General features: G+C 39.1%; 1 protein-coding gene across 5 annotated transcripts; it reads right to left on the reverse strand.

Moving 5' to 3' along the window:
- MSI1 (musashi RNA binding protein 1) lies at positions 1–26,477 on the reverse strand. Of its 5 annotated transcripts, none has more exons than XM_075214930.1 (15): positions 26,357–26,477; positions 24,580–24,620; positions 24,247–24,328; positions 24,076–24,160; positions 17,986–18,027; positions 17,318–17,410; positions 15,621–15,669; positions 10,141–10,223; positions 9,674–9,791; positions 7,922–8,002; positions 7,561–7,617; positions 6,129–6,185; positions 5,613–5,767; positions 5,218–5,278; positions 1–1,254 (listed from the first exon to the last, which is right to left on the reverse strand). In XM_075214930.1, exons 1-14 carry the CDS (start codon positions 26,413–26,415, stop codon positions 5,237–5,239), a joined length of 1,044 nt encoding a protein of 347 aa, XP_075071031.1. In that variant the 5' UTR covers positions 26,416–26,477; the 3' UTR covers positions 1–1,254; positions 5,218–5,236. The 5 variants fall into 5 exon arrangements, with proteins under 5 accessions (XP_075071031.1, XP_075071038.1, XP_075071046.1 ...); XM_075214937.1 differs by having other exon boundaries at positions 5,613–5,746; positions 26,357–26,475; XM_075214945.1 differs by lacking the exon at positions 7,561–7,617 and having other exon boundaries at positions 26,357–26,475.
- Between the last annotated feature and the right edge of the window lie 92 nt (positions 26,478–26,569).

The following is a 26,569-nucleotide window of genomic DNA, read 5'->3' on the forward strand; positions in this document are numbered from 1 at the left end:
TGAGTAAAATTCAGCATTTATTTATTTGTAACTATCTTAAAAAAGATTCCAGTTGCAGTAACAAACATTATTGCTTTGAATTTGCAATACAGCATTGTATGTTTCCCCGTTCATAATTAACTCTTCATGTACCATCACACAATTTCTGCTGGAGGAAGATAGGAAAGGCTCACCAAGGAATTGAAGGGGAAGGATTTTATTGCCTGGTGGTAGGGATATACCAAAATTGTAGGAGTTTGGGTGATCCTGACATTACAATGATTTTACCTGCTTGCATATATGGCCAAGACAGCTGAATAGCTAAATATTAAAATCTTGTTCAGAGCATGTGTAAATTGCAATACTCGGTCAACATATTGAAAATCCACAGCATTATTTTGCTGTTTTGATATTGTTTGTGTACAATTCTGTCTTAACCCTTGGCCATACCAACACAGAAAATCCTCCGCAATGAAATGTGGCACTAAAAGAGTTAATTTGTACCGAGGATGCAGCTGGCATTCAGCGTTCTCCTGCGCTGACAATGCTCCAGCTTATTCCAGTGGACAGAACTCAGTTGTAATAAAAAGTTTTAAAAAAAACCTGTCAATCCATCCAGGTTTTAGGAAAATATTGCTAAAGTATGGACCCAAATTGGCAAAGGAGGTGCCGGGACCAGAAAAGACCTGGAAGTGGCAGAACGATCAGTCTGCAATATTTACATATTTTACAGAGGAAAAAAAACAAAAAACTTCAAACAAGTTTCAAGAAAATTAAAATAATTTCTGTTCTACAAATAGTTTTTCATTTAGCAAAATATACATTTGTCTTGTTCTTGTGCATTGTCCACTCCATGTCATAAAAGCCGAAATTTACATAAAAAATATTTTTTTTTTTAGTCAAAAATAAACAAAAAACTCGTTCTCAGACAGCCGGCCCAGAATTCACATCTTCTCCCTCCTGCATGTTGTACCACAATTTCCCTGCATCTCACCAGAACAAAAATATCTAAAATCATGAGAAATGTTTTCCTGACACCTATCATGAAAACACAAAACTAGCAAGAAAGAGGTAAAAAAATAAAATAAAAAAAAAGACAAACATGAAATATAGGAGGAAAAAAAGCATGAAATAAATAAAAAGTTCTGGGGTGAAAAGGAAAACTATGCAGGAAGCACCAGCTATTCTGCATGAACACAAGGTGACGTGTGGCTGTCTGACATTCTCACAGGAGAGGGACAGAGTCATGGGCACCAACAGCTTCCAAATCGAAACCTAGAGAGAGAACATGGTGACCCATTAACTACATACATATGTATATATATATATATATATATATATATATATATATATATATATATATATATATATATATATATATACTTGGAAACAGGGCTTATGTAAACATTTGCAGCTAAACAAACAACACAATTCCTACGGGGTAATATGTTTTTGTATTTTTTTTCTCATTGTGATCAGTTATCAACATTTTGAAAACCATATACAGAAATTTCAATAACCAGTTTCCACATTTTGATACATCGGTTTAACAAATTTATATTCAATAAAAAAGTTTTTATCTTTTTCATTTAGGTGCACTATAGCAAAAAAAAAATAAAAAAAAATAGGTAAAATACTTTTTTTCCCTATTTTGGTTGCTGTAGCACAATTAGTACAACCTTGTTAAGTATCCCAAAAATATAGCTCTTCCTAGTAAAAAGATTCAAAATATATGTGTTGTACTCTAGTTTAGAGGAGGTGATATAGTTCTGTAGTGATGTCTCAGCGCCTAGCATCAAGGGTACTGAGGGTACTGAGATGAGGTACTAAGAATGGGTACCCTGGGCTACTTGGGAGGGGGGGGGGGGGGGGCGGCGAAGATTATTATGGTGGGATGGATGGGGACCTGTTTCATCCACCCAACTAGATTGTTGCCAGATTGTTGGCAGGGGATAGTCCATGAAACCACAAGGCTGAGGCCCTAAGATGTGGCCTCACTAGGACCCAAAAACTCCTCTTGGAAGCCCTGCAGTCAGGGTCAGTACATGTATGGTAGCAGTGGGTTGTGAGCCCTTTATGCCACTATATATCTGGTGTGTGCTCAGTAAGTTTTTAACTGCGTTGCCAAAAGCATGAAACACCTATGTTAATTTGGTCTATAGTAAACAGACTAATCAATTGGAACACAATGTCATTCTATAAGAGTCGTCCCATGGGACTGTATAACCAAATGAGTGTAAACGCCTTTCTGTCCACATATATGTTGTCAGTGGGCGGACTTTAGGCTCAGGTGACATTTTAGAAGAGTTCACTCAACATGGCAGGTCACGCAGCGGCTAACGTGGTGAGCAAACATTACTTCTGGTTCCTGACTACCTGACTGCTGCATCTCAATAAACGCATGTCCTTCCTCACTGGCAAACTGTCACAACAGTGACATCAGTATGACATCAGCAGAGATTTCCTTAAAGGCAAGGAAGTTCATAGAATTCTGTAACCAGGATCTATGGCTGGCATGTAAGCTGCTGTTAGATCCTAGTTCAGTTCAGTTAAACTTAATCTACTAATGTTGGTATTAGGAGAGAGTTAAAAATTAATAAAAAGAAAAACAAACTATAAGTTGCATCTGGTTTGTGGGCTGAATAACTGCATGGATCTCATGCGTCTGTGTTTCTCCATGAAAACAGCCAGTTCATTTTTGAATAACTTTCTTGTGTTGCAAAAATGTTGTAATATCTTTATGTTCCTACCAGTGGCCGAAGTGGAAATTCAGAAGTGGCGGTATGACAAATGTAAGCGAATGGCATTTGATATTTTTACAATGATGGCAGTAGGAGAAGTGGCGGCATGGCATACCACTGTATACACCCCCACTTCCACCACTGTTTCTACTAATACAATGTAATCAAAAATAAATTTATTTAACAAGCTACCAAAAGAAATCACTATTTAAAACAACATAACATGATTGCCGGTTTAACAAACACAAAAAAGAGCAAAACTGTCTAGTTAGGAAGGTTTTAAAAGAGTCCTGGTTATTCTGGTTATGAAAAAGGTAAGCAAAATATGCCTAATCATGACATCTTAACGGTCACATATGCACCAAAGAAGCATTTATAAAATTAAGCTTCAGATTTGCAATATCTATGGGGAAAGTCATATAGAGGCAATTGATTGGATTCTTTGATGGTGAGAAAAATGAAAAGGTTTTGTTTGTTTTGCAGCTACTCTTAAAAACCTAAAGATGCTAGTGTATTTACATATTGCTACAGCTGTTATTGGCAGTTGTTGACTTTTATCTAACGTGCCAGCATTTTACTGGGGGGGGGAGATGCACTTCAATTAGCAGTGATGTTCCTCTGAACATCGCACCTGCACATTTTTTTCGGTTACTACGCAGGGCCGGATTTACCGCTAGGCAACCTAGGCACCTGCCTAGGGCCTAGCAGCTCTCAGGGGGCCCAGAAGGAGGGGGACAACAGAAAATAAAAAAAAAAAAAAAAAAAAATTGTGGCCCCGACTCACGCCATCTGGTGGGACAGTCCCGAATTTGGGTGACTGTTTCACTTAGGAGAGTTGGGAGGTATGTCCCGCTTCACCGTGTACTGCTTGTGAAGGCAGAACTGTGTACACCTAACAGTAGTGCACACAGTATTGCCTGTGTATGTGTCAAAAATGATAACCATGATAACCATGTTACATCATAGAGGGTTAACCTGTCTAAAATGCCCAAGCCCCCCAGAGCCTTAATCCAGCTCTGGGCCTGGGCATAAAAATATATATATGGATTAAGCAACACTAAAATAGTCTCTTTTTATATAGATAAATATATATTGTACCAAAAACCACCCTTTAAGGATGGGCCGCTACTTATGGGCCAGTGCTTTGTGCTTGCCCCCCGGGCTAAAGTCTGCCAGCCCTCCCCTGCGTGTGGCCACTGTGTGTGTGTGTGTGTATTATGTATGTGTGTGTGTGTATTATGTGTGTGTGTGGCCACTGTGTATGTGTGTATTATGTGTGTGTGTATTATGTGTGTGTATTATGTGTGTGTGAGGGGCCACTGTGTGTGTATTATGTGTGTGTGAGGGGCCACTGTGTGTATGAAGGGGGAGGGGGCAAACCAATATCTTGCCTATCTTGCCTAGGGCACCATGAGGTCTAAATCCGGCTCTGGTACTGCGGCACAATATTATTGCGGATTTCTTCATGCACCCCTATAGGGGGCAAAGAGAAACCCGCGATATTGCGGTAACGCAGGGTGCCTTCGGCTGAGCAGTGTATAGCAAACCTGCCTGCATCATATCCATAAGAGGGTATAAGCATATTACAAGACTGCATACCAGCATATATACAAGTGTGTACTGTATATCTGTATTGCCTGATTGCTGCAACTGTTGTTACTGCTGAATACTGCTGTACTACAAGCAACCAAGAGCAACTGCATTAATCTGTTGTTATCATCTTTAAATAAACAGCAACCTGTTTAATTTACAAAAGTTTTGTGGCTTAACATCCACATTAACACCGCTGAACACCTTTAGTAACATCAGAAGGTATAAACAACATAAGGTGGTATGCCAAACCGCCACTTCTACTGCCTTCATTGTTAAACTATCCAACTCCATTCACTTACATTCCAATTACATTTGTCATATCACCATTTCTAAATTTCCACTTCAGCCACTGCCAATAGTCTTACAAATGCCCCATTCCTTAGATGGGTCACATGTTTCCTACATCTTCTTCATATAAGCTTTTCTTTTCTACTGCTCTTAACATATTTTACTGAAATATTTCAAACCCAAGCTTACTATCACAATGTTACATTTCTCTCTGTTTTCATGAGAAAGCTATACATTTGCAAGGGCATTCAATTTCCCATGATGTGCCGTGGAGCCCCTCTGGAACGCACTCCGCAGCAATGTAACATCATTCATTTTTCCTCGCAGTCCACTGTGGTGCAAAGGAAATACTGTAATGTTTGGGTACCGTACTACCCGGATATGAGTGTGGACTGACATTGCGGTGAAAGGTTATAGTTTTGTTCTATGTTCTAACGCCCTGTGTACGGCTCTGCGGGAAGCCTAGTGGCGCCTTAAAAATAAAAAATAATAATAATAATAATGCAAGCAGGATAATGATTAGGAGCCTGTGTCCTTTCTATAGTTACATTCTATACCTGTGTCACATGTCAGAAATGCAGATTGTATAAATGGGCATTATATATTCCATTCTTACCTGCGTGTGACCTGTAAATTCAGTGGTATCCATTAGTGAAAGCCGTAGCAATCAGAGGACCCTGAAGAAAACATGTCCCGACAATTACAAAAACAAATCTCTCAATACAGAACTGTAAGAATATTAAGACAAGAAGGAATTCACATGCTTTCCAATTAACATAGAAGCCCAGAGGTGACACGATTAAAAGAAATTGTGAGTAATGACATATAAATGGAAAAACGTTAAACTATCATTGCTCTCACAAGAAAAGCCTATGTAAATACAGCCAATACATGCACTCAATATACAAGAACATCCAGAGCTATAATCATGCAGACAGTGCTCCTTAGAACCATTGTTGTTATATTCTTTAAATCTATACATAGCGACTTATCAGACAAAACAAAACTTACCCCAAGGCTGTGTCCAAATCCAGTGCTGGGTGCTGGACTTGCTGCACTTATGTAGCTGCTGACTGCCGATTCTTGATTGGCTGCTCCGTACAGCTCGGCCATTGGCCCTGGGCTGCTAGTTCCAAGAAAACCCCCTGTGCGGGTTGGAGTGGAGCCTTGTTTACAAAGCAAAAAAGTAGATCTTACAGAGAGCCCCCTACACTCTGCCCCCTTCACCTGGGAATCAGTAGAAATCCACCAGTAACAGAACCTGTATTCTGTGCTAATTCTAGCCTGATCCTTTTGTGTACGTATTTGTACTTGTATAATATCCTGGAACCCTCTCATGTACATTGTCAATACATTCAGGACTAATTAACCTGCCAGTTGTACGAGTTTTCTACAATAACATTTCAAGGGTTACAAATCTACGATAATATACATCCTGCTACTCATACCTAAAGAAGTGCTCGTCCTAGTCACTAAAAGACTAAAATAATGCAACTGTCCCCAAAGCAATAGAAATAGGCTGTTTACCTCTCACTACAGCTGCAGCTGCTGCTGCTACTGGTCCATATGCAGTCAATGGGATTGCTGAAAAACAGAAGACAAGAGTACTCAGTGTATGGTACAAATGGGCAGTGTAACCGAACATCAGCTATACTGGAAACATCTTTTAAAAAGACATGCAAGGAAATAGGATACTAGAGACTGTTCTACTCAATAAACAGACACCAAGGATACATGCAGCACAATACACAGACACAAACATATCACAGTTCCTCTGTAAACAGGCCTCTCCACATAACATATACAGCCAAAAACATGCAAAGCTCCGGATAACATCATTAGAATGGACACAAATGTGTTGTGACCCTGTCACATGTTTACTTTCACTTTCTAAACAGCATTAAACACATGCCAGCGAGTAAGTGCTATGGGTTACAGTGCATCTGTGCACACTGCGCCGGAAGAAAACAAGGACTTACAATTACACAAGCAGGATCAGTTTCAGTGATACAGTATTTCACGCCAAATCACGCTCCATAAATTTATTAAAAGAAATGTTCTACTAAACTGTAGCAGGAGACAGCTGCGCGTTTGTGAACGTGTCAGCTCCCGTGGGAGGAGACACAGCAGCTGTGGAGAGATGCCACGGAAAATTCTGCTATCTCATCTCACAATGAGAAAATTAGTGACGTCTCCTTGCTTTTTTCTTTTAACAAAAACAAGCTTTTTAAATTATATACTTAAAAATAGTTCTGATTTATGCATCTTTTTTTTTCTGCCACAAAACTACTCCAAAAGGTCTTTATAGAGCAGCACAAAGGAAACGAATGTGACAGATAATAATTAGGGGCCTGATTCATTAAGGATCTTAACTTGAGAAACTTCTTATTTCAGTCTCCTGGACAAAACCATGTTACAATGCAAGGGGCGCAAATTAGTATTCTGTTTTGCACATAAGTTAAATACTGACTGTTGTTTCATGTAGCACACAAATATAAACTTTAAATTTCAGTGTACAAATAAGCTATCAAGTATTTGTGTGCTACATGAAAACAGTCAGTATTTAACTTATGTGCAAAACAGAATACTAATTTGCACCCCTTGCATTGTAACATGGTTTTGTCCAGGAGACTTAAATAAGAGGCTTCTTAAGTTAAGATCCTTAATGAATCAGGCCCTAGAATATCACAGCTGATGTGTCAAAATGAACAAATAATAATTTACCCAAACAATGAAGAATACTCTTTATAACACCTGTATGTGGAGCGGCACCTCTAACACAAAACGTCTACAATTCCTGCTAGATGACACCATATCCTCCTGAAAGGCCAGCAGTGACGTGCCAGACGCAGTCCCTTCAAAAGCTCCGCGTTATCCACAGAGCACGGCTGGCACCAGCTCACTCTCTGCTTATGCTGTTCTCCTCATTTGTGAGGTTTAGGAAGTTAATGGGACTGACCTGTGAGTTCTGGGAGGACGGGGGTGCCCGGGAGAGGGGTTCTCTCTACACGAAACTCTAAAACGAAACGTGAAACAGCTTAGGAATGGCTGGATGCCCAGTCTTCAGAAGTGACTGGCAGTGAGTAGGGAAGAGCTGTTCAAAACCACCCACTGCCACTAAAACCCAAATAAATAGAGATTATTGCTGACACACCCATTCCTTCAATGGACATATAGACTGACGCAAGCAGAGAAGCCTTTATGCTAATCTGCCACGGTTAGTCCACACAAGTCCCGAGCTGTGTTCCCACCATGGGAAGAAAGAACATGCACATTAGCAACAACTAAACATTTCTACATAACTCCTTGTCTTGACTTACCTGGAAATTGGTAAGTATACCCTGGTGCAATTCCCGTGTAGCTGCGACTGGCATAAGTAGCGGCTTGGAAACCAGGATATCCTGAGAAAGTGGGTCAGATTTTTGAAAGATCTTAACACAGGAGCCAGAACATGAGACACATTTACAGCAGTTCAAGGGTGGAAGAGTTTTGGCGACATTTTTTTTTATCTTTGTTATGCCAGCCAGCATCTTTAAATAATATCTGTACTAAAATAACGCTAATATTTGCAAAAGAAATGTGTCTGTGTTTTAGTGTCATTAACGTGAGCCCAAAAATAAGCTCCTATGAATCACAGTAGCAGTTTTCTGGCTTTGTATATTTTAAAATGCAGTTCTATTTGGGGATGGGCAGCACCTGCAGCATGGTTGCATCAGCTAGAGTTTAAATGCTGATAGCGAACACCTGCAGAAAAGGTAAAACTAAATGGACTTTGAAGTACAGTCCCAAAGCTGTATAGTAGTTACTATCGGTTATTGTTCCCCATATCAACTAAACCAAACAATATGACTGCACAGGAGGCCAAACATTGCTGTATCTTTGAAATTAAAGTTACCAAGTTGTATTAATAAATATATTTAGATATAGGCATAATACATTTAATGGAAGCTACTTGTAGTAAAGTGGAATTATCCTTTAAAAAACAATGATCAGTTTCATTGTCACTAATAATTACTTATTTTGTTAATTATTTACTTCCTTTGTTTCGTTGAGAGGTTTGGGTACTATTAGCTTGGTCCAGTATTTTGAAGCTGAAAAAGTCACTGGGTGTAAAGCTATTGGCATTCTCTACAGTATTCAATTAGTTCCTTGTATACATTGTCTCAACATAGAATGATTCTTGGAAATAAATAAAATATCCCAATAATGTACATGGGTTTAGTAATCTGGGCGTATTTGCATGGATTTCCTCCGGGTGCTCCGGTTTCCTCCCACATTCCAAAAACATACTAGTAGGTTAATTGGCTGCTATCAAATTGACCCTAGTCTGTCTGTCTATGTGTGTGTTTTTAGGGAATTTAGACTGTATGCTCCAATGGGGCAGGGACTGATGTGAGTGAGTTCTCTGTACAGCACTGCGGAATCAGTGGTGCTATATAAATAGATGATGATGATGATGGCTACATTAAAGAGCAAGTAAGACGACTAGTTTATACAAATATAATATACCAGAAATAACAGTTTATATTTAACTAAATATGTGGTCTGTGTGTGTGTTAGAGAACTTAGACTGTAAGCTCCAATGGGGCAGAGACTGATGTGAGTTTTGCAGAATTAGTGTCGCTATATAAATAGATGATGATGATGATGATGTGTCCACCATGCTTTCTAATACTCTCCTTCTTGTGTGTGCTCTTTCTGGGCCTGTCTATGAGTTTTCCCAATGATAACTGCCGGTCTGTGATGTTGTTTAGTGTCCCTTTTTAGCAATGGACACACAATGCCTTGTTACTGCAGACCAGGCTGTGAGATAAAGTTCTAAAAACACAGCTCAGATACATGAAAATTTAGGTGACATAAGGTTTTCTTTTATGAATTGACTTATTCAAGTTATCTATATAAAAAAACATCATCTAGTTTTCTGTAAGGTGGATACAGACATTTTTGCCTACTTTACAGGAAAAGCAAATTGAGTTTTTCTTTGGTGTAATAACCCCCTGTGGCCAGCAGAGAGAAACCTATTCAACATTTACAGTTATTAGACTCCTATTTCAACCTCCATCTACAATCACCTAGCATGCCGATGCCCAGCATGAAAGCATCCATTCCATATGGCATCACCCGAGATCGTCCCCGTACGGAACCTGTTGGTGACATCACTTCCTTAGGCTGTGCCTTCTTACATTCAACCTGAGGGTAGAAATCATAACATGACCTTACAAATTACATCACCCAAACTATATATTTCCATTCAGGTTTAACACTAAACTGATCCAATAGTTATAAATACAAGGCTCCAATGGATAAATGCATTCCTCCCAATCTACCTCAGTGATTCCAAACCTTTACTCTTACGAACCAGCATAGCAATTTAAATAAATTATCAAAAAAACACACAGACTATGCCTGACACAGTAAACTCTATATTTCATTCCATTGAAGGAAACAGTATCCGATCTCCTTATGAGATAGGAGCTAACTCGCCAAATCAAATTATCTCAGGATTCCCAACATACAATATGTCTGGATTCTCTCTCACCATCTTATTATTGATCTCATGGAAGTGAATCTCGCAGACCTTCTCCACGATGTCCTCGCCTTCGAATGTCACAAATCCGAACCCTACATAGGTAATCAGAGATCGGGGGTGACACAGAGCTTTTTTACAGGTTACTTGAACTAGTACAAAGATAATAGTGACAAGACAACGGAGAGGGGGAAACAGTAAACCAAGGCAGACTATGGTGGTGGAATAAATATGCTAATTTTGCCACCGGAGACCATTTAGCAAGCAAATCAGCTTATAGTATGGTGGAAACCCAATGTCCTTAACCGTCCATCTCTTCTCTTATTTATGCTGCTAAAGAGTGGCTTGTTGTCAATGTACCTTTCCCTGTGAATTTCCCATATTGGTGGAAGTTTACATGGGAAGGGACATCAGCAACAGCGCTGTGCATAGGAGTTTTCAGGACCAGTTTCCTGCCATGCTTAGGTGCCTTATTTCAGTTCCACTGTTACACACTCAATGACTTAAAGACCGAACTTCTCCTACCTTCATGTAATCATTTAATAAAACATCATAAATTGTTGCACATAAATGTAAAATCTGTCATGTTCACATGAAAAGATATATAGTACAGATTATATATATATTTAAATATATATTACAGAGTTTAATTTTTAGAAAACATGACTTCTATGTATATTGACATTTCAAGGCACACAAGCCCCAATGGGAGCTGCAGTAATTAGAATAGATGTAACAAGAGATCCATCGTAATGTCCGACAGAAGGGTGACACTTGTCATTTCCAATCTATGTCCAAAGACGAGATTTTTCCATGCATGTATATATTTATTTATACAATGTGATGAGCCAGGTAAATAATAAATTCATGATAAAATCTTACAACTTGCCCTGGATGCATAATAAACTGAAACGAGTGTTGGGCAGGGCAATGTAATGTTTTCCTTTTTTCATTAAAATACTAAAGATTTTTTCATGATTGGTGCTGCTCTGGTCTAATTCATGGAACAATTGCTGATCTGTTTTTTTAATATGGACTTTGAACAGTGTCGAGTAATTTTGTTTTGAGTGCATGCTCCTTTTTTACTTTGTGAATAATATGTGTGTGTGTGTGTGTCTGAATCATTACATAATTACACTTGAATAATAATGTACTAATCACTTTAATAAACCTTATAGATTAATATAAAATGTAAACTATAAATTAAAAAGGCTCACAGTGATAAGTTGAATACAATATGGGACTAATAATAATAATCTGCTAGTAAATTCAAATAATCACATTCTAAAGCATCATCAAAAACCAAGATTAAAGTTGATTGTTCTGCTCAAAAATGATCCGATACTACTTATAGAAAATTTGACACAACACAACACAATAGTATAGAAACATTAAGGGGCATATCTAACAAATAATGATAGTGCACTATGGTGCACTTACCGTAAAATACACGTCCCTCTGTGTGTCCCGCATATTTAACAACGGTGCATCGCAGCAGATATCGTGGATATCTGCTGCTTTGCATTCCTTTTTTTGTTTTTTGGGAGCAGTCACCATTCTACAGTATGGTGACTGCTCCCGGCCGCAATCTAACAAGTTCCGGAAAAAAAATAATTCCGGAAACTTGTCATGTTAACATTATCATAAATGAAAAATTTCAGTGCTGTCAGCTCTGCTCCGAAGAGCAGAGCTGGACAGCGCATGTGTGGAGGGATCACTTGATCCCTCCCTGTTACTCACCGCTCTCTCTCTGCAACTATAGCTGTTTTTGTGTTCCATTTTTCATAAATTTGAGAAATAGTTCAATCCTTATCAGTGCGATAAGGATTGAAAACTATTTTTCACTTGATGAGAAGATTGATAAATGTACCCCATAGTCTGCAATAGTCTTATAAATTTCTTATGCCAAGAATAAAATTAGTTCAGTACATGTGTAAATCACTGACCAAAATAGGAGGAACATGCATTGCACATGAGAAGCAATGAACAGGATACTTGCAGCTCCTTTACGAATATCCGTATTAGGATCAAGAAGCAGAAAAAAGACTGAGCTAGTGCTAGAGCTTCTGTAGGTACTTCAAAATGGGATTCCCAGAACAGGTAAATATTGTGTTGGCCAAAATGGCTCCTAAGACTCCCACTTTGTGATGCAAGGGCCCAATTATTTGAGGGGCACATTAGTGCATATCAAACCTCTATAGCACTCTCGCTTATTACACTTCAGTTTATATTAGAATGGTCAGTGATGGTTCTTAAAACGTCTTCAAAGGTAAATCCAAGACACACAACAGCTGCCAGACCCAGGTATGTCACAGGACGGGCAAAATATGCTATTTGGTAGACTGCAATACAATTGTCAGGCCAGTTTTTATCAATGTAGGTCCTTTTTGCCCAGTAGTTTCAAGTAGTCTGTTTTGTCACAGTATTTAGGTTTTTATAAATGTACCAAAATTGTATCCGATGCCGAGAGCACAGGGGAACCGGAAATATGTAACTCTACCTGATGGCATACACATGTTGAAGAAAAGAATGGAAAGACGCTAGTAACAAAAGCAATGTATTAAATAAAAGTCGCACAAGTATGAAAAATATAGTATATTTTTAATTGCCAATATTGGGGTATGTATAGGTGTGTGCTCCTTGTCTCATAATTCAACTAATTCCAGCACTAAGGAAGGAAACAACTTGCCTGTATCAGCTGTAGGGCTAGTGTCCTTGGGCCTGATTCATTAAGGATCTTCTGGACAAAACCATGTTACAATGCAAGGGGTGCAAATTAGTATTCTGTTTTGCACATAAGTTAAATACTGACTGTTTTTTTCATGCAGCACACAAATATCATCTTTAAATTTCAGTGTACAAATAAGCTATCAAGTACTTGTGTGCTACATGAAAAAACAGTCAGTATTTAACTTATGTGCAAAACAGAATACTAATTTGCACCCCTTGCATTGTAACATAGTTTTGTCCAGGAGACTGAAATAAGAAATTTCTTAAATTAAGATCCTTAATGAATCAGGCCCCTTATCTGGAAAATGCCTGCTGGCAATTAATAATAGTATTCCACATAAGAAACTGATACTCACTGCATACCTGTTGCCCAGATAGGTACTTACATACCTGGCATGTATGGATTGGATTCCCACTACAACAGGCTGATAGTGTGCCTCATATATATGCCTAGGATAGTGATAGTGGTCACCAGAACACATATCCATATACATTTCCTATATAACTGGAGTCTGTGTTGTATAGACAATACTCCTAAACCCCAGCAACTTTTACCATATACGTTACTGCATCAACACGCTACCTGCGAAGGATATCTGGGGACCCCACGACCCTTGTGAACACTGGATCAGAGGTAAATATACTTTTAGAATGAGGCATAACTTGTGATATTCCACCCAAACCTGAATTATAAGTTTTGGGAATTAATCCTGAACTCACAACCCTGTTTTCCCAGAATTCAGATTCCCGATGCAACCAAATTAGCAAGATAAACAGTAATAGGTTCCTATAAATGTTCTACCTTATTTGTGGGCTGGATTTTATGGTCTAAGCATACTTCAGGTCATGTGGTTTTGCACAGTTTTTAATTTCAAAATGATGGGAGCCCTAAGCAGGGAACACCATAATCTGCTCAGCTTCTCCAATCATAAGAAGATAAATGTTGCACCCCATGCAGTTGCCTCAACCTTGACGCTCTAATCCACCTGCTTACCCATACACTAGGCACATGACATCACATTCCACTGCACAGTCACATGGTTAGTAAATTACCAGATAAGTTGTGTCTGCCATCTCTCTCCTACTCTGTCAAGCTTTTGTGTCTCTGTAATCTGGATATGCCCCCAACGTCACCATATTCCCCCCCCCCCCCCCCCCTCCAATTTATGTCACGACCTACCGATGCACTGAAACAATTGTATTGTGCAAAAATGACAGGTGAAGCGCTCTGTGAGGACATTATGGCAGAGAGAGAATGGCAGTCTACTGAAATGTAAACCCTGCATGCAGACAGAAATACCTTCCTATAAAACAGGTAACATCCGATAGCATATTACTATGCATTCATATTCTCTAATTTTTTTCAAAAATAGGGTTAGACTGCCTTTAATATCATCCAGGCAGTTATTTATTTTAATTAATTTTCGATATGAGAAGAGCAACGATGGATTGTTGATATAAATGTACCTGCAGTCATTTGATTATGCAAAGGCCTTTGTGAAAAATACAGAATGAAGCCAAAAAGAAAAAGTAATGGGCCTCATTTACTAAGAAAAAACCCATCTAAGGCGCAGTATAAAACGTGCACCTTGTGCACCCAGATTTTGTAAGACTGCAGATACCGATTGAAATGTGCATGATGGAAAGAATAACCTGTTTAACTACCACGTTAATTTACATTTTTAGATTCTTCACCTAAAACACTGCTTATTCTAGCCTTGTTTATATTTTATATTAATCGTGAGAGAAGGGAAATGTGGATGGTCTTTATTGCATGCATTACTTTTGTGTTTGAATCTATTTATGACATGGGTATTAGCATGCTTATAAATGTACATGCCTCATCAATACACCTGGATGATAAGACTGCTGTCACATTGAATTGACAAGTGCAGGTGTAGGGGGGGGGGGGAGAGGGGCGTGGTGCAGCAAACTGTGCAAGGGGGCTGGGGCCAAAATTAAGTGATTTGCGGAAAATCGTGCGATTGAGGGCCCTGTTCTGCCCACTTCATTAGTAAGTGTGTGTGATCCGGGTAAAATTACTGATTTCCCAGGGCTCCAGGAGAACTAGCCGAAATTCAGGAGTATAGTATGATTTAAGTATCTTGTCCTGTAAACCAAAATTTTGGTTCTGTATGTGTTCCACCAGCTAACCAGAGACCGCCCCTATCAATCCAGCTCCACCCATCACAAGATGCAGATGTCGCCGTCCTGCCAAACTGATGGATGCGTCTACCAGAAAAAAAGCGCTGCATTTGCACAAAAATAGGCATATGTGCTTTTCCATGTTTGTAAATGACAATTAAGTGTGTTTGGGCAAAGAACGATCATATGAGCCCTTTCATGCATGTAAATATGATGGGTGGATACCTGTGTATGCATTACATAATGCCCCCTGTCATCTGATCACTGGACCCAACCACCAAGTGACTGGATCTGCCTGTGTGTGGTCAGCATCACATATAGCGGTGAAGTCAGAACACTGCAGCTCTAAGTCAGTTATCAGGAACAGCTGCAGGCAGCAGAGGGAGGATGGACAGGTATTCAGTGTCAGCAAGGGAGAGAACAATGAAGCTGTGTCCATATCTGCAGCCAGACCCTGCACTCAGCACATGGTGAACACTTCTCCCCAGCAACTTGCAAACATTTTTACTCTCTCTCTCACACACACACAGACCTCTGCAAAGAGGATTATCAGATCCCAAGAAGTAGATCTGTTTATGTAAAATGCCTGAAAGCTATGACATAAACACAATACTTACCTCTGTGTCTGTTTGTTGTCTTATCAAACATTAACATGGCATCGTCGACCTGTAGAAGAGAGAGTGGTAGTCAGTCCTGTCACACACAGCATCATTATTACCTCTTGGTGCTGAAGATGTGTGAGAGAGGGTAAATGAAGGGTAGTGGAAACTGACATAGGTGAAACACGTAGGAGAAAGCATGCAGGAGAATGGGAGAGCTGAAACACTGTATAGTGCAGAGAACAGGGACAAGGAGGCCTACAGGGAAGAGCAGGGGGTGGGAGAGAAAAAGGAAAAGGGGGCCACACAGGGACTTCACAATGAAGGGGAACACAGAGAATTGAATTGCATGAGGTACACAGGGAACTTATGGGGAGAAAGTAAGACTGCAGAGAATTGAGGCCGATATGGGATTCTGAGTGTCCTGCTAGTTTCAGGCTTTAAGATCTATGAGATATTTATTTACTCATCAGGTCAAACAGTTTCTTGCCTTTCAAACAAAACCGTTTGGTTCCCTGGAGAATCAGCGGCTCTGGGAGCCCTGTCCTGTTACTATGACTGCAGCTTAGTATGTCCTGAGCCGCAGGGGAGAGGGAAAGAGGCAAAAGCTTTTGTTTGCAACTGAAAAGATGGGGGGAGGGGAGAGGGCCCCACCAGATATCAGGGGGAGAGAGTGTGAAACACAGGGAAATACAGAGGTAGGAAAAGAGAAACAAAGAGAAAGTGGGGAAGAGGAATTAAAGTGAAAGAAGGAAATAATCAGATACAATGAGTGAATGAAATGCAGTGCTCTAAAGTAATAATGATTTCTTTTCTTGGAAACTGTGATGACTGCACAGGTGAACCACTATTGTCTACTACAGTTTGGTGCAATAAAGTGTGTTCCTGTCATCAGTGTGTAGTGTGTAATTCCTCCCCCCACTAACTACACTGTGGTAGATAATCTGCAGTAGACGGGAGAGAAATCCGAGTCATCCAGTGATCTCTCCAACCTCCTAATTAAATTGGGATCTAATCGCCTTATAACAAGGCTCGTTCGTCAGTGTCTGTGAGGGGTTTTATAATGGGGGAGGGCTATCCTCAGGTGTCATGGCTAGTAGAGGGAAGACAGCCATACTTTGCATTAATCTGATTATCACTGCAGACTTGCAAGTTTTAATATGTTTGGTTTATATAGTAATCCCCCCTCTTCAAAACACATCAAAGCCAACCTCCCACCCACCCCCAGAAAAGCAAACTGACTATTCTAGTAATGCCCCAACCTACAGCCTTCTTTTGAAATTTTACCACGTGCTGACTAGCGACTTACTGAGGCGGGTGAGAATGCTTCCCCAGCTGTCATGGAGATAGAGACCACAGGCTTCCATTAACACTGTGCTTCATCACCATGATGGATATTCAGCTAATTACCAAACTGCTCTGCTGATAGCTTATGTCTGAAACTCACAGCAGTTAAAGACAGTTATTGAAAAAGTTTACTAAATACCCTCTATTGCCAATAATAGGATATGGGTGGAGGTCCCTAACGATCTCCACCATTAGCAGGAAGCTGGCACTCACCTATAGCTGGGACCTCTATCTTCACCTCTAAAGCGGCTAGGACCTGCCCATAGCAGAGGAGACCTGACAGTGGTTTTAAAGCTTTTAACCCCTTTAAGTATATATGAAATAGATCACATAAAACAGAGTTGCCACTCCCTAAAAGCCAGACTTACCTTTCCAAACTGCTCAAAATATTGTTTTACATCCTCAACAGTCGTATTCACTGATAGTCCGCCCACAAAAATCTTCTTTGTTCTAGTCACCATCTGCAATTATTAAGAATAGTCAGGTGACACTGCCAGAGAACAGACTGACTGGGGTACGAGAGTCAGACATGAACACAGGTATCATTTCACACACAACATTATCTTTACGTTCTCAATATGGTTATGTGGTATATGTGACAAAACATTTGCACCCTGCTGTTGGTAGACGGGTCAGACCACAGAAAGGCATACATTACGTAAAACCATCACAGCAACTAATAAATATAAGCCCTGTTTTGAGGGTCTCCCAGCTGCCCCTAATTACCCTGGCACTAAGCTTCCAGGCTCTGACACCAAGATGCCGTCTGTCAACAAACTACTTAAGGGAATTAACCCAGTTCTGCTGGTGTTTGCAGGACCCAATTCTGATCCACCTGTTAGTTACCAGACATAAGCCGATTTCTTTCCAATAGTTACCTCTCTCTCCAAACCCTCTCCCTGCTGCTTTACCAGGTCTTCCCAACTATTACCACTAGAATGTTTGCGGGAATATTTTAGAAGAAACTCATGTTGTTGCTTTAATTACAACAGTCATACTGAAACCCCATCCTGTAGACCATCTTTCAGAAACTCACCTTGGGTTGAGCTCTGCGAGGAAATGCTACTTTTGGATCAATCTGAAAGAGACAATATTATAATAATTGTAAGCTTACAGACAGCTACAAAAAGAAAGAAAGGGTACTAAGTAATTAACACAAATATATCTAATACCTAGGAAACTGCTCAGTAAAAGATATGAAAAACTAAAAACTAATGAGCAACATGTAAATATTGGAAGTTCAATGAGTAGCAGTAAGAGAAACATGACCCAAAGTGTAACATAGACACCACAACGAGTGAAAAGACTCTGCCGCCATACATTGAAAACATACATCTACAAACCTGCCAAGCAACACAAAACAATACCCTAGAAACCTAAAGAGTGGCTAGCAAATCAAAGCCAGAAACCTAGGAATCTGAATAGGAAATCTGAACAGTAACTCACAAAACAGTACACATAAGAACTTGAACGTATGAAAGTAGTTTGTGGATCATATTTAATACTTATATTAAACCAAAATCCCACACTTGTTGATAATTAGTTTGTGGAATTCGGGGAAAATAATACAGAGCATAAAGACATCCAAAAATAAGAGAACAGAAGTATAGGAACACTGAGAACAATAGAGTAATAGAGAGAAAAAAGTAAATACAAATATAAGAGAGCAAAGATCTGGAAATGGACATAAATATAGTGATTAACACTAAAACACATTAAAAAAAACCCTGAAATCAAAGAGTTACACATATGTATTATATGACTGTGTTATACTCTATGAGTAGTGACACTGCTTCCTCAGATAACAGATTAATAGTAATTCATGGTACTAGAAATTAAGAGTATTAGGGAAAGATTTACTAAAAGGCGGTTTTGTGTCCGGTTTACAAACTGCCACACATCGGATGCAGTATTCAGATCCAAACTGCACTATTTATTATCCTGGGGTTTGGAGTCTCAAAACTCAAGCCACTCGATGTTTGGTGGTCTGCAAACCAGTTTTAAACATCTTGTTCCCATTTTCTACAAGACAAGCGCCACTCAGCACTAGTACTCTAGGGGTGGGTCTGACAAAATAATCGAGGTGCAGGGCCCAATTGTTTGTTTGCCCCCCCCCCCACCCACACTCCCACCACAAGAGGACCGGGGCTGATACAGAGTAGCACTGGACTTGCTGAAAACAGAAGGGGGGGGAGGATTTTTTTTTATTTATTTGTTATAGTTCTGACCGGCATGCGCATCTGTGTGAACCATGTTCCTTTTTTTACTAAAAGCTACAGTTTGGCATGCAGTTTAGTAAACCGGCACGTAATACATGGGGCAGTTTGTATAGCTCCCATTTATAAAAACTGGAATGTGGTTTTATTCCTTTTGGTTTTAAAATCATGCACTTTGTGCGGGTTAGTCTTAAGTAAATCGATCATTTGAATTTCATCAAAACTACAGATTAGTAAATCTCCCCCACAGACTCATTTAGAAAGCACAAAAAATGTAGCTCAGCACAGCATTTTTATTTGTGCAAGTGTACCTATTGGGCCACCTGGGCAGACAGAATAATCTGGTCCTTTTACACAGAGAAAAATGCTTTGCGTCCACCTATGTAACTGGTAATGCTCCATAGATGGGCCTTCTCCACAAAAATATAGTTTTAACGCTTCAACGCAAAACTAGATGTACAAATGTGTATAATCAATGCTTAGGAAGTCACACCCTGATCCACTCATCCCATCTGAAAGGGCCACCTGTTGCACACTCGCGGAGGCCGCCATCTTGGCCTATATATCCATGCGGATTTCCGTCAAATTGTAGATACTAATGTGACATCACAAAAGAGCATTTACGCTGCTGGTGTGCAGTTTATCACGGATGTCAATGGGGATTTTTAAACGCTAATTGTTAAAATTGCTCAAAGGCGCAAATCTGCAATCAATCAGCAATTAGCTGTTTTTTTTAGGTTTTACAGAATTTTACAAGGCATATGTCTTAGGAAAGGCAACTTGGACTGATCCTATAACAATGTGGCTGCACAGTAATTATGTGGAAGGTTGCCAAGACAACTGTAAACAGTGATTCTAGAATCACTTCTCATCTCATTAGTTTCTCAAGAAGAAAGTTTTGACGTGAGGGTGATGATAGTAAATACTTAAGTATGTCTTTCGTAAATACTTAAGTATGTCTTTCAATATGCAATTTCTTCCTAAACATGTATTACTCTACAGGACTACTATAGGGTCAGTAAATAAAAAAATCTGGCAGATGTGTACAAAGTCTGAAATTGCTGTAGATGGACTAACAGACTGAATGGTTCTTCTTGTATGATATAATTATTACCAACAGGACATTAGATCTGTAAGTATGTCAGAATGAGGGTCAGTTTGGCAGAGAGTGTGCAGCCCTCACAGAGTAGTCCTGAACTGGGGAATGTTTGTGCTTCTGGGCATCAAGGGAGAGAAATCAAAACAGGAGATAGAATATCCCAACAATACCCCTTTGTCATGACATTCCTCTGTGCTATGTCAGCAAAGGCCAGGAAGATGCTATTAACTGGGAAAGCAGCATCTCTTAGCAGGAGGGAATGCACCAATTTCACATCACCACAGACAAGTCCCTATTGTTACAGGTAAATGGCGCAGACACCTGTAGCATTCAGTGGCCGAAGAAGAGAATAGACAGTCAGAGACAGCATGAGAGTGCTTTCTGAAACATAGAGTTTAAGAAAAGTCTTGCTTCCCACAGGGGTACTGTTACACACACATAGTACGTAATAATCTACATGCAGCTTCACAAAAATGAAACGTGTAAAGTAACAAACAACCAGCCCTAAGATAACATAGGCTTAAAAAAAAAGGTTCATCTAACACCATTAGTTCCTGACATAATAAGGGCAGAATTAGTCATACTGTGTACACTTACATAGCACAGACACCTGAGCATGCAAATGCATAACACTGATCCACACTGTGCAATGTTTCAGTAATATAGATATACTATGTTAACATATATTCATATAATAAGTAAAGTATTACTGGATAGTGAGAGCATGCAATTATTTACATATCCAAATGAGAACAAATTCAACTTGACACCAGAAAAACAGAATTCTATATTGACTGTTATTTGAAATTATATACTGATAATTGAAATTACAAATATCCTAATTTTTTTTTGCTTTAAATATAACATAGCAACCCAATTTATAGAACCGGTCATTCAAATGTTCTCACAATGAAAAATGCATTTTAAAAGCAGATATCTGAATAACAGGAATCCCTTATACACACACCTGTATATTATAGATGATGGAACCGTTCTACATTCTAACTAGAAATTCAACCTATAGCACAATATAATGAACCAAGAACTCATTCAAGAAGTCAATGTTCATTGCGTCAGTCATCATTTTAGAATCTGCGCAGCTTAATCAATATAACCTAAACCAACGACAACTCACGTAACGTAACCACTGTTATCTAAGTCAACTTCAAATAAAAGACGACCAGTATATTAAATAAACCAAGTGACCAGCACATTTCAAATATTCATCCTCCAGCCTCTCCAGACCTGTTAACATAGCCCTCTACTCCTCCAAGTACTCAGCTAAATTATAGAGAGCCTGCATTTGGATCCCTTCTGTTTTCAACTGCTCTTTGTATGAAACACACACTTGTGCCTTCCCAGGCAACAAAAGAAACTTCCCAAGCAAGAAACAGGGGACAGCAGCAGCAGCAGCAGCATGAGAGTGACTGCTCCCCTCCCCCTGTGTCTGTAGAGACACTGTCCCTAGAGCCTGGCAGCTTACACTGATAAACAAGCACCCTCCGACTGGGACACATTGCTCTGACCTGAATGGAGAAAGCCTGGGACATTACTGAATGGCTTTAGAAGTTACATGTTCCAAAATCACTGTCCTTCATTTGCAGACACCCTCCCCCCGGCATTTCTAACTGTGAAAAAGATGTATCGTTTTGTGTTTGCTTAGTTTACACCACTTTACGGAGTGTGTACTTATGTTATGTCGTTATAATCATGTTTTCTAAAGTATAGCGGAATACAGAAAAACTGAAACAAGGAGACCTGCGGTTGGATTAGTTCTACAGAACTGAACAGACAAGAAGGCCCACTTGTAGCCAAAGATCACCGAGTGAGCTCACTAGAGACGATGTGTACAAGACACTAACATGCATATCCATAATACATAAAAACACTATTGGTTTTCTGCAAAGATTTTCTACCTATAGTAAAACCTCTGGGGAAGAGGGGCTAACCCTAATGACAGCCTGACGAAAGCTGTTCCTGCCACTTGAAATGTTCTGCACAGATTACATGGCAACATCCTCTTTCCTGAGATTTACCACAAACTCAATGCAGTACTTATTATGATCATTTAAATATAATAAATGCACTTTATACTATACAGGTAAGTCTGTTTACATACCTACATACTTCAGGATTAACTTTGCCAATACCAAATTAAAAAAAATAAAAAAATAAAAATTTCTTTGCCCTGCCCAATTTTAATTAATCCTCATAAAATCCAACATCACTGTATAAATTCGTTCAGCAAATTAAATTACCCTAATGTACTTATGCTACACCCCCATTATCACCAAACTCTGCCGCTGTGCAACACTTCTTTATTCCATAAATCTGTCCTCTCTCTACATCATCTTTCTTCATGTTTGTTTGCCTTTCTCAAAAAAATATTGAACCCATTATCACTCTTTTTCATAATGTACATATAAAGGAGTATTCAGTACGTTGTGAAAAATGTCCCAATGCTATCCTAATTATTTTCATTTTCTGTCTCTAAATTAAAAAAAAAAAATTATATCCAAATTATATAAAAACTAAAACCTGTATATAAGAGACTGGGAAAAAAAATCAGAAATGATTTGAATTATCATTAGCATGTAAAGATCCGCATCTCTTGTGTTAAATCTGGGATTGGCTTTTGACACTCTAGCTTTTGATAAGCTACACCTGTTTTGCTCGGCAAAACTGCTGGCTAAGTATCATGGGAGATGTAGTCTGACAATAATTGTAGTGCTGAATTGTGCCCATCCCTGCAGTGAATATTCAAGTGAAACGTAATGACTCAAGAAGCCATAATCCTTTCACCAACAACACCTGAATACTTGAAAAAAACATGTATCCTTAGGTAAAGGCGATTGATACTTCCTGCCCGTTGCTGATCTATGATACCTTAGATCTTATTTTTCCATATTTGTTTTTACTTTACGGGCTATAACAACAAATAAAAATTGCAGAACATTACTGTAGAAAAATAATTTCTAAATCTAATTACTAAAGATCATTTTGTTTAATGAGCAACGTATTTTATGTGACAAAAAAAAAAATTCTAAAAATCATAAGGCAAACACACAAACATATACATCTTAGGAGGAAAAAAAATGATAGAATAAATAACTAAAAAGCTAATAGACATTAATGGATATGTGACAAAAAAGCAGTTGTACAAACTGACGACCTTCTAAGATCTGGTCTCCAGTACTGAACACAGCAGTCTAACTAGGTTCTTTTTAGTCATCTACAATGTGGCATCACTAATGGGAATGACACAACCTATACAACACAGTATCATACCTGCTTTCCCCCATTTGCTGTCTAAATTGCTTGCCTGCTAAACAAAAAAGATACTTTACTTTTCAAATAAATGACGTGCAAGCCCGTGTTATCTACAGCAGCTGACATCACAGTGCCACTAATGCTGCAGTTGACCTTTGATTTTTCGCACGGGATGTAATTCAACAAAAGTTTGTGCAAAATGTAAAACATTTATTTTGTCTGCGTCCCCAAAGATTTAAAGTAGTTGCAAAACTTCTGGATAAGCAGTTATTAATTGGTAATGCACTATAGGCCGCTGTAATAATCCACTTGAAGATCATGCACTGTTTTCCACAACTCCATCATTTATACTTCGAAATATATCAAATCTTAATAACAGGCATTGCAACATTTTTAGCACTTTTACTTATACTTATGCAGCAAAGAAGCCAAATGAACCACATATTACATTTTCACATCTCATTTTTAAAATAAATAAATCACACTCCCCATACAGTGTCTAACATATTCTTAGTGCTCAGACAAAAGATGGGTATCATACCGTCTTGGAGTCCAGTTCATGCCTTGTCTGAGCCAAAACTTTGTCCACTCCGGCCTGGTCCATGAAAGTGACAAATCCAAATCCCCTAATCAAGAGCAGAGAATATAAGAATAAAATCCAGAGATCTGTACACTTAACTAGCTGGAAACCAAAATCTACACCAAACCTCACCTGGATCTTTTAGTTAATGGATCTCTCATAACAAGACACTCCTTCACATCCCCGAATTGACTGAAATACTCCCGCAGGCCCTCTAGAAACACAAGAGCAGCCAATCACAACCAAGCAAGGCAGACGGATCCCAGAATGCAATAGAAAATCCAATCACATCATGTCCAAGCAAGGGGAGAGAAAGAGATGGAGGGAGGGTGCACATATGAGTGAGGAAGAACAAAAAGGGTGGAGAACAGAGAGGAGAAAAAATGGGGTGAAAAAGTACAAGGGTAAAGCTTACATTTCGGACCCTCAACCTTTCAATCCACTACGTGCAATGATTCTGCTTACCTTGCGTAGTCTGCCAGCTTAGTCCCCCGATGAACATTTTGCTGCAAAGACAAACAGTGAAAGAATGAGCATCAGGAAAGACAAACAAAAGACAAATGTCCAATAACAATTTATATATGCGCATTTAAATTTATGTATCATAACATAAACAAAAATGGGACAGCCTCATAGTACACAGATTTGCAGAGTAAGAGATAGGACACCAGAATAATACTTGGATGAAGGATACAATCTAAAACTGTAACCTGGAATAACAACTGAAACAATTGAGATGGCCTGATAGCTACTACAGTGTCGGTCAGAGCCTATATAGTAATGCATTTCTAATAACATCACCAACAGTTTATGACAAACCATTTAGAGAGGTTTTGTGCACACCACTAGAATTAAAATATACTCAGAATGACCTGAATTTTCACATTTGATAAAGACTTTAAATAGATATAATTGAGATATCTGTGATATCCTAAATCTCTATTTGCACCACATACACATACAACTGTACAGACATTCATTGAATGATAGACATATTAGTTTGAAAATCACAAGGTCGTAAAATAATAAAACAATTATTACCATTGTAATTACCATTATTATTGTCATGCAAACCTAGATTGATTTGTAAAAATAGTTTTTGATTAAAGACAAAACTTTAAAAAGTAGTGCAGTGTGTTCAAACTCATTTTTGGGGGGTTTCTTTTTTACATTTATACAAAATGATTCAGTTAATCAGCTCATGCACATATGAGAGCGCACACTTTTATGAAATCACACAAAATAAATCATAAATTAAAATCTTTGCATTCCAAAATAGACCTCAAGTAAAAAAGAAGTAACCTTGATCTATCTGTGTCAACAATCTAGTAGAAATAATGACTCCACTGATCCAGTATAACAATAGATAACTATTACAGTACTGTGAAACTGCTTCATAAGTTAATATACTGACTTGTAATATACTAGCACCAAACCACTATGTAACTTCATTGAGGCAATACCAACTATATTAATTAATACATATCAACCCATCCTACAAGTATTAGTTTCTTTATTTCTTACTGACCTTGAATTTTCCCACTTGCCTCTGTAGATTGTACATTTACTTTAATATGTAAAACGTTATCCTAGACACACCAAATGTAAACACAAAAATACAAAACACAACAAAAACAACAAATAATGTCATTGGAACGGTCACCAAAGATGTATCAGAAAATACAGAAAGAAGCTGTTACTTGTATTATCAGGTAACAATAAGTTACACACAAGACTCATTCACTAACCTACCTATAGAATATTGAGTAACAATAGTGCTAGTTAGTGAAACAATCAGCATAAACTGTAATATAATTTAAAAAAAGTAACATGTCGCGACATGCGACATCTTTGAAGTAGTAGAGAAAGAGGAAAATGCTCTTTTCAGAGACAATATTCCAAGTGCCAGTTAAACTTTGGCCGAACAAGAGACTCCAGCGACCTGAAACTCAGTCACTGCTAATGCACTTTTCCATCACTCGCGTTACTGCTCTCCCTGCATCTGTCCAAGGTGACAAGGAGAACTACCCGGGGTAACCATGGCCCCACTGCACACCTAATACCAGCCTGGCCCCCTTTAAACTTCTGCCCATGACCCTACACACAGGGCTGCGTTACTCGCTGCAGTCCCGAGGTACCCAGGTACCTCCCCGTGTTAGATGCCCTCCTGCAGACCACCATGGCATAAAGCCCCGCTGAGAGAGGGTGGCACATGGCACAGGGACGGGCTGGTACCCCTTACCAAGGATCGTGCGCAGAGTCCGGGGGCGACAGTCCGGGCTGGGGCGCTTCTGTCTCCATTCGGTCTCTGGCGGCTCCTGAGAACGGAGGCAGCTCCCGGGACAAGAGGATGGAAGAGGGCGTGACTAGCCCCGGCCACTCTATCCACGCCACGCCCACTCTGGGAGAGAACCCAGCGATTATCCTAAACGGGACCGCCCCTCTGCGATTATAC

Source organism: Mixophyes fleayi, chromosome 1 (assembly GCF_038048845.1).
Source record: "Mixophyes fleayi isolate aMixFle1 chromosome 1, aMixFle1.hap1, whole genome shotgun sequence".
Lineage (NCBI taxonomy): Eukaryota > Metazoa > Chordata > Amphibia > Anura > Limnodynastidae > Mixophyes > Mixophyes fleayi.

Bases quoted from the DNA above. Each gene is read 5' to 3' on its own strand.
- MSI1 (XM_075214930.1), bottom strand. From the start codon at position 26,415: ATGGAGACAGAAGCGCCCCAGCCCGGACTGTCGCCCCCGGACTCTGCG. The intron at 15,670-17,317 runs GTAAGTCTGGCT...TCTCTTCTACAG, and splicing joins ATTTTGAGCAGTTTGGAAAG to GTCGACGATGCCATGTTAAT. The intron at 9,792-10,140 runs GTGAGAGAGAAT...TTCTACCCTCAG, and splicing joins ATGAGATCAATAATAAGATG to GTTGAATGTAAGAAGGCACA.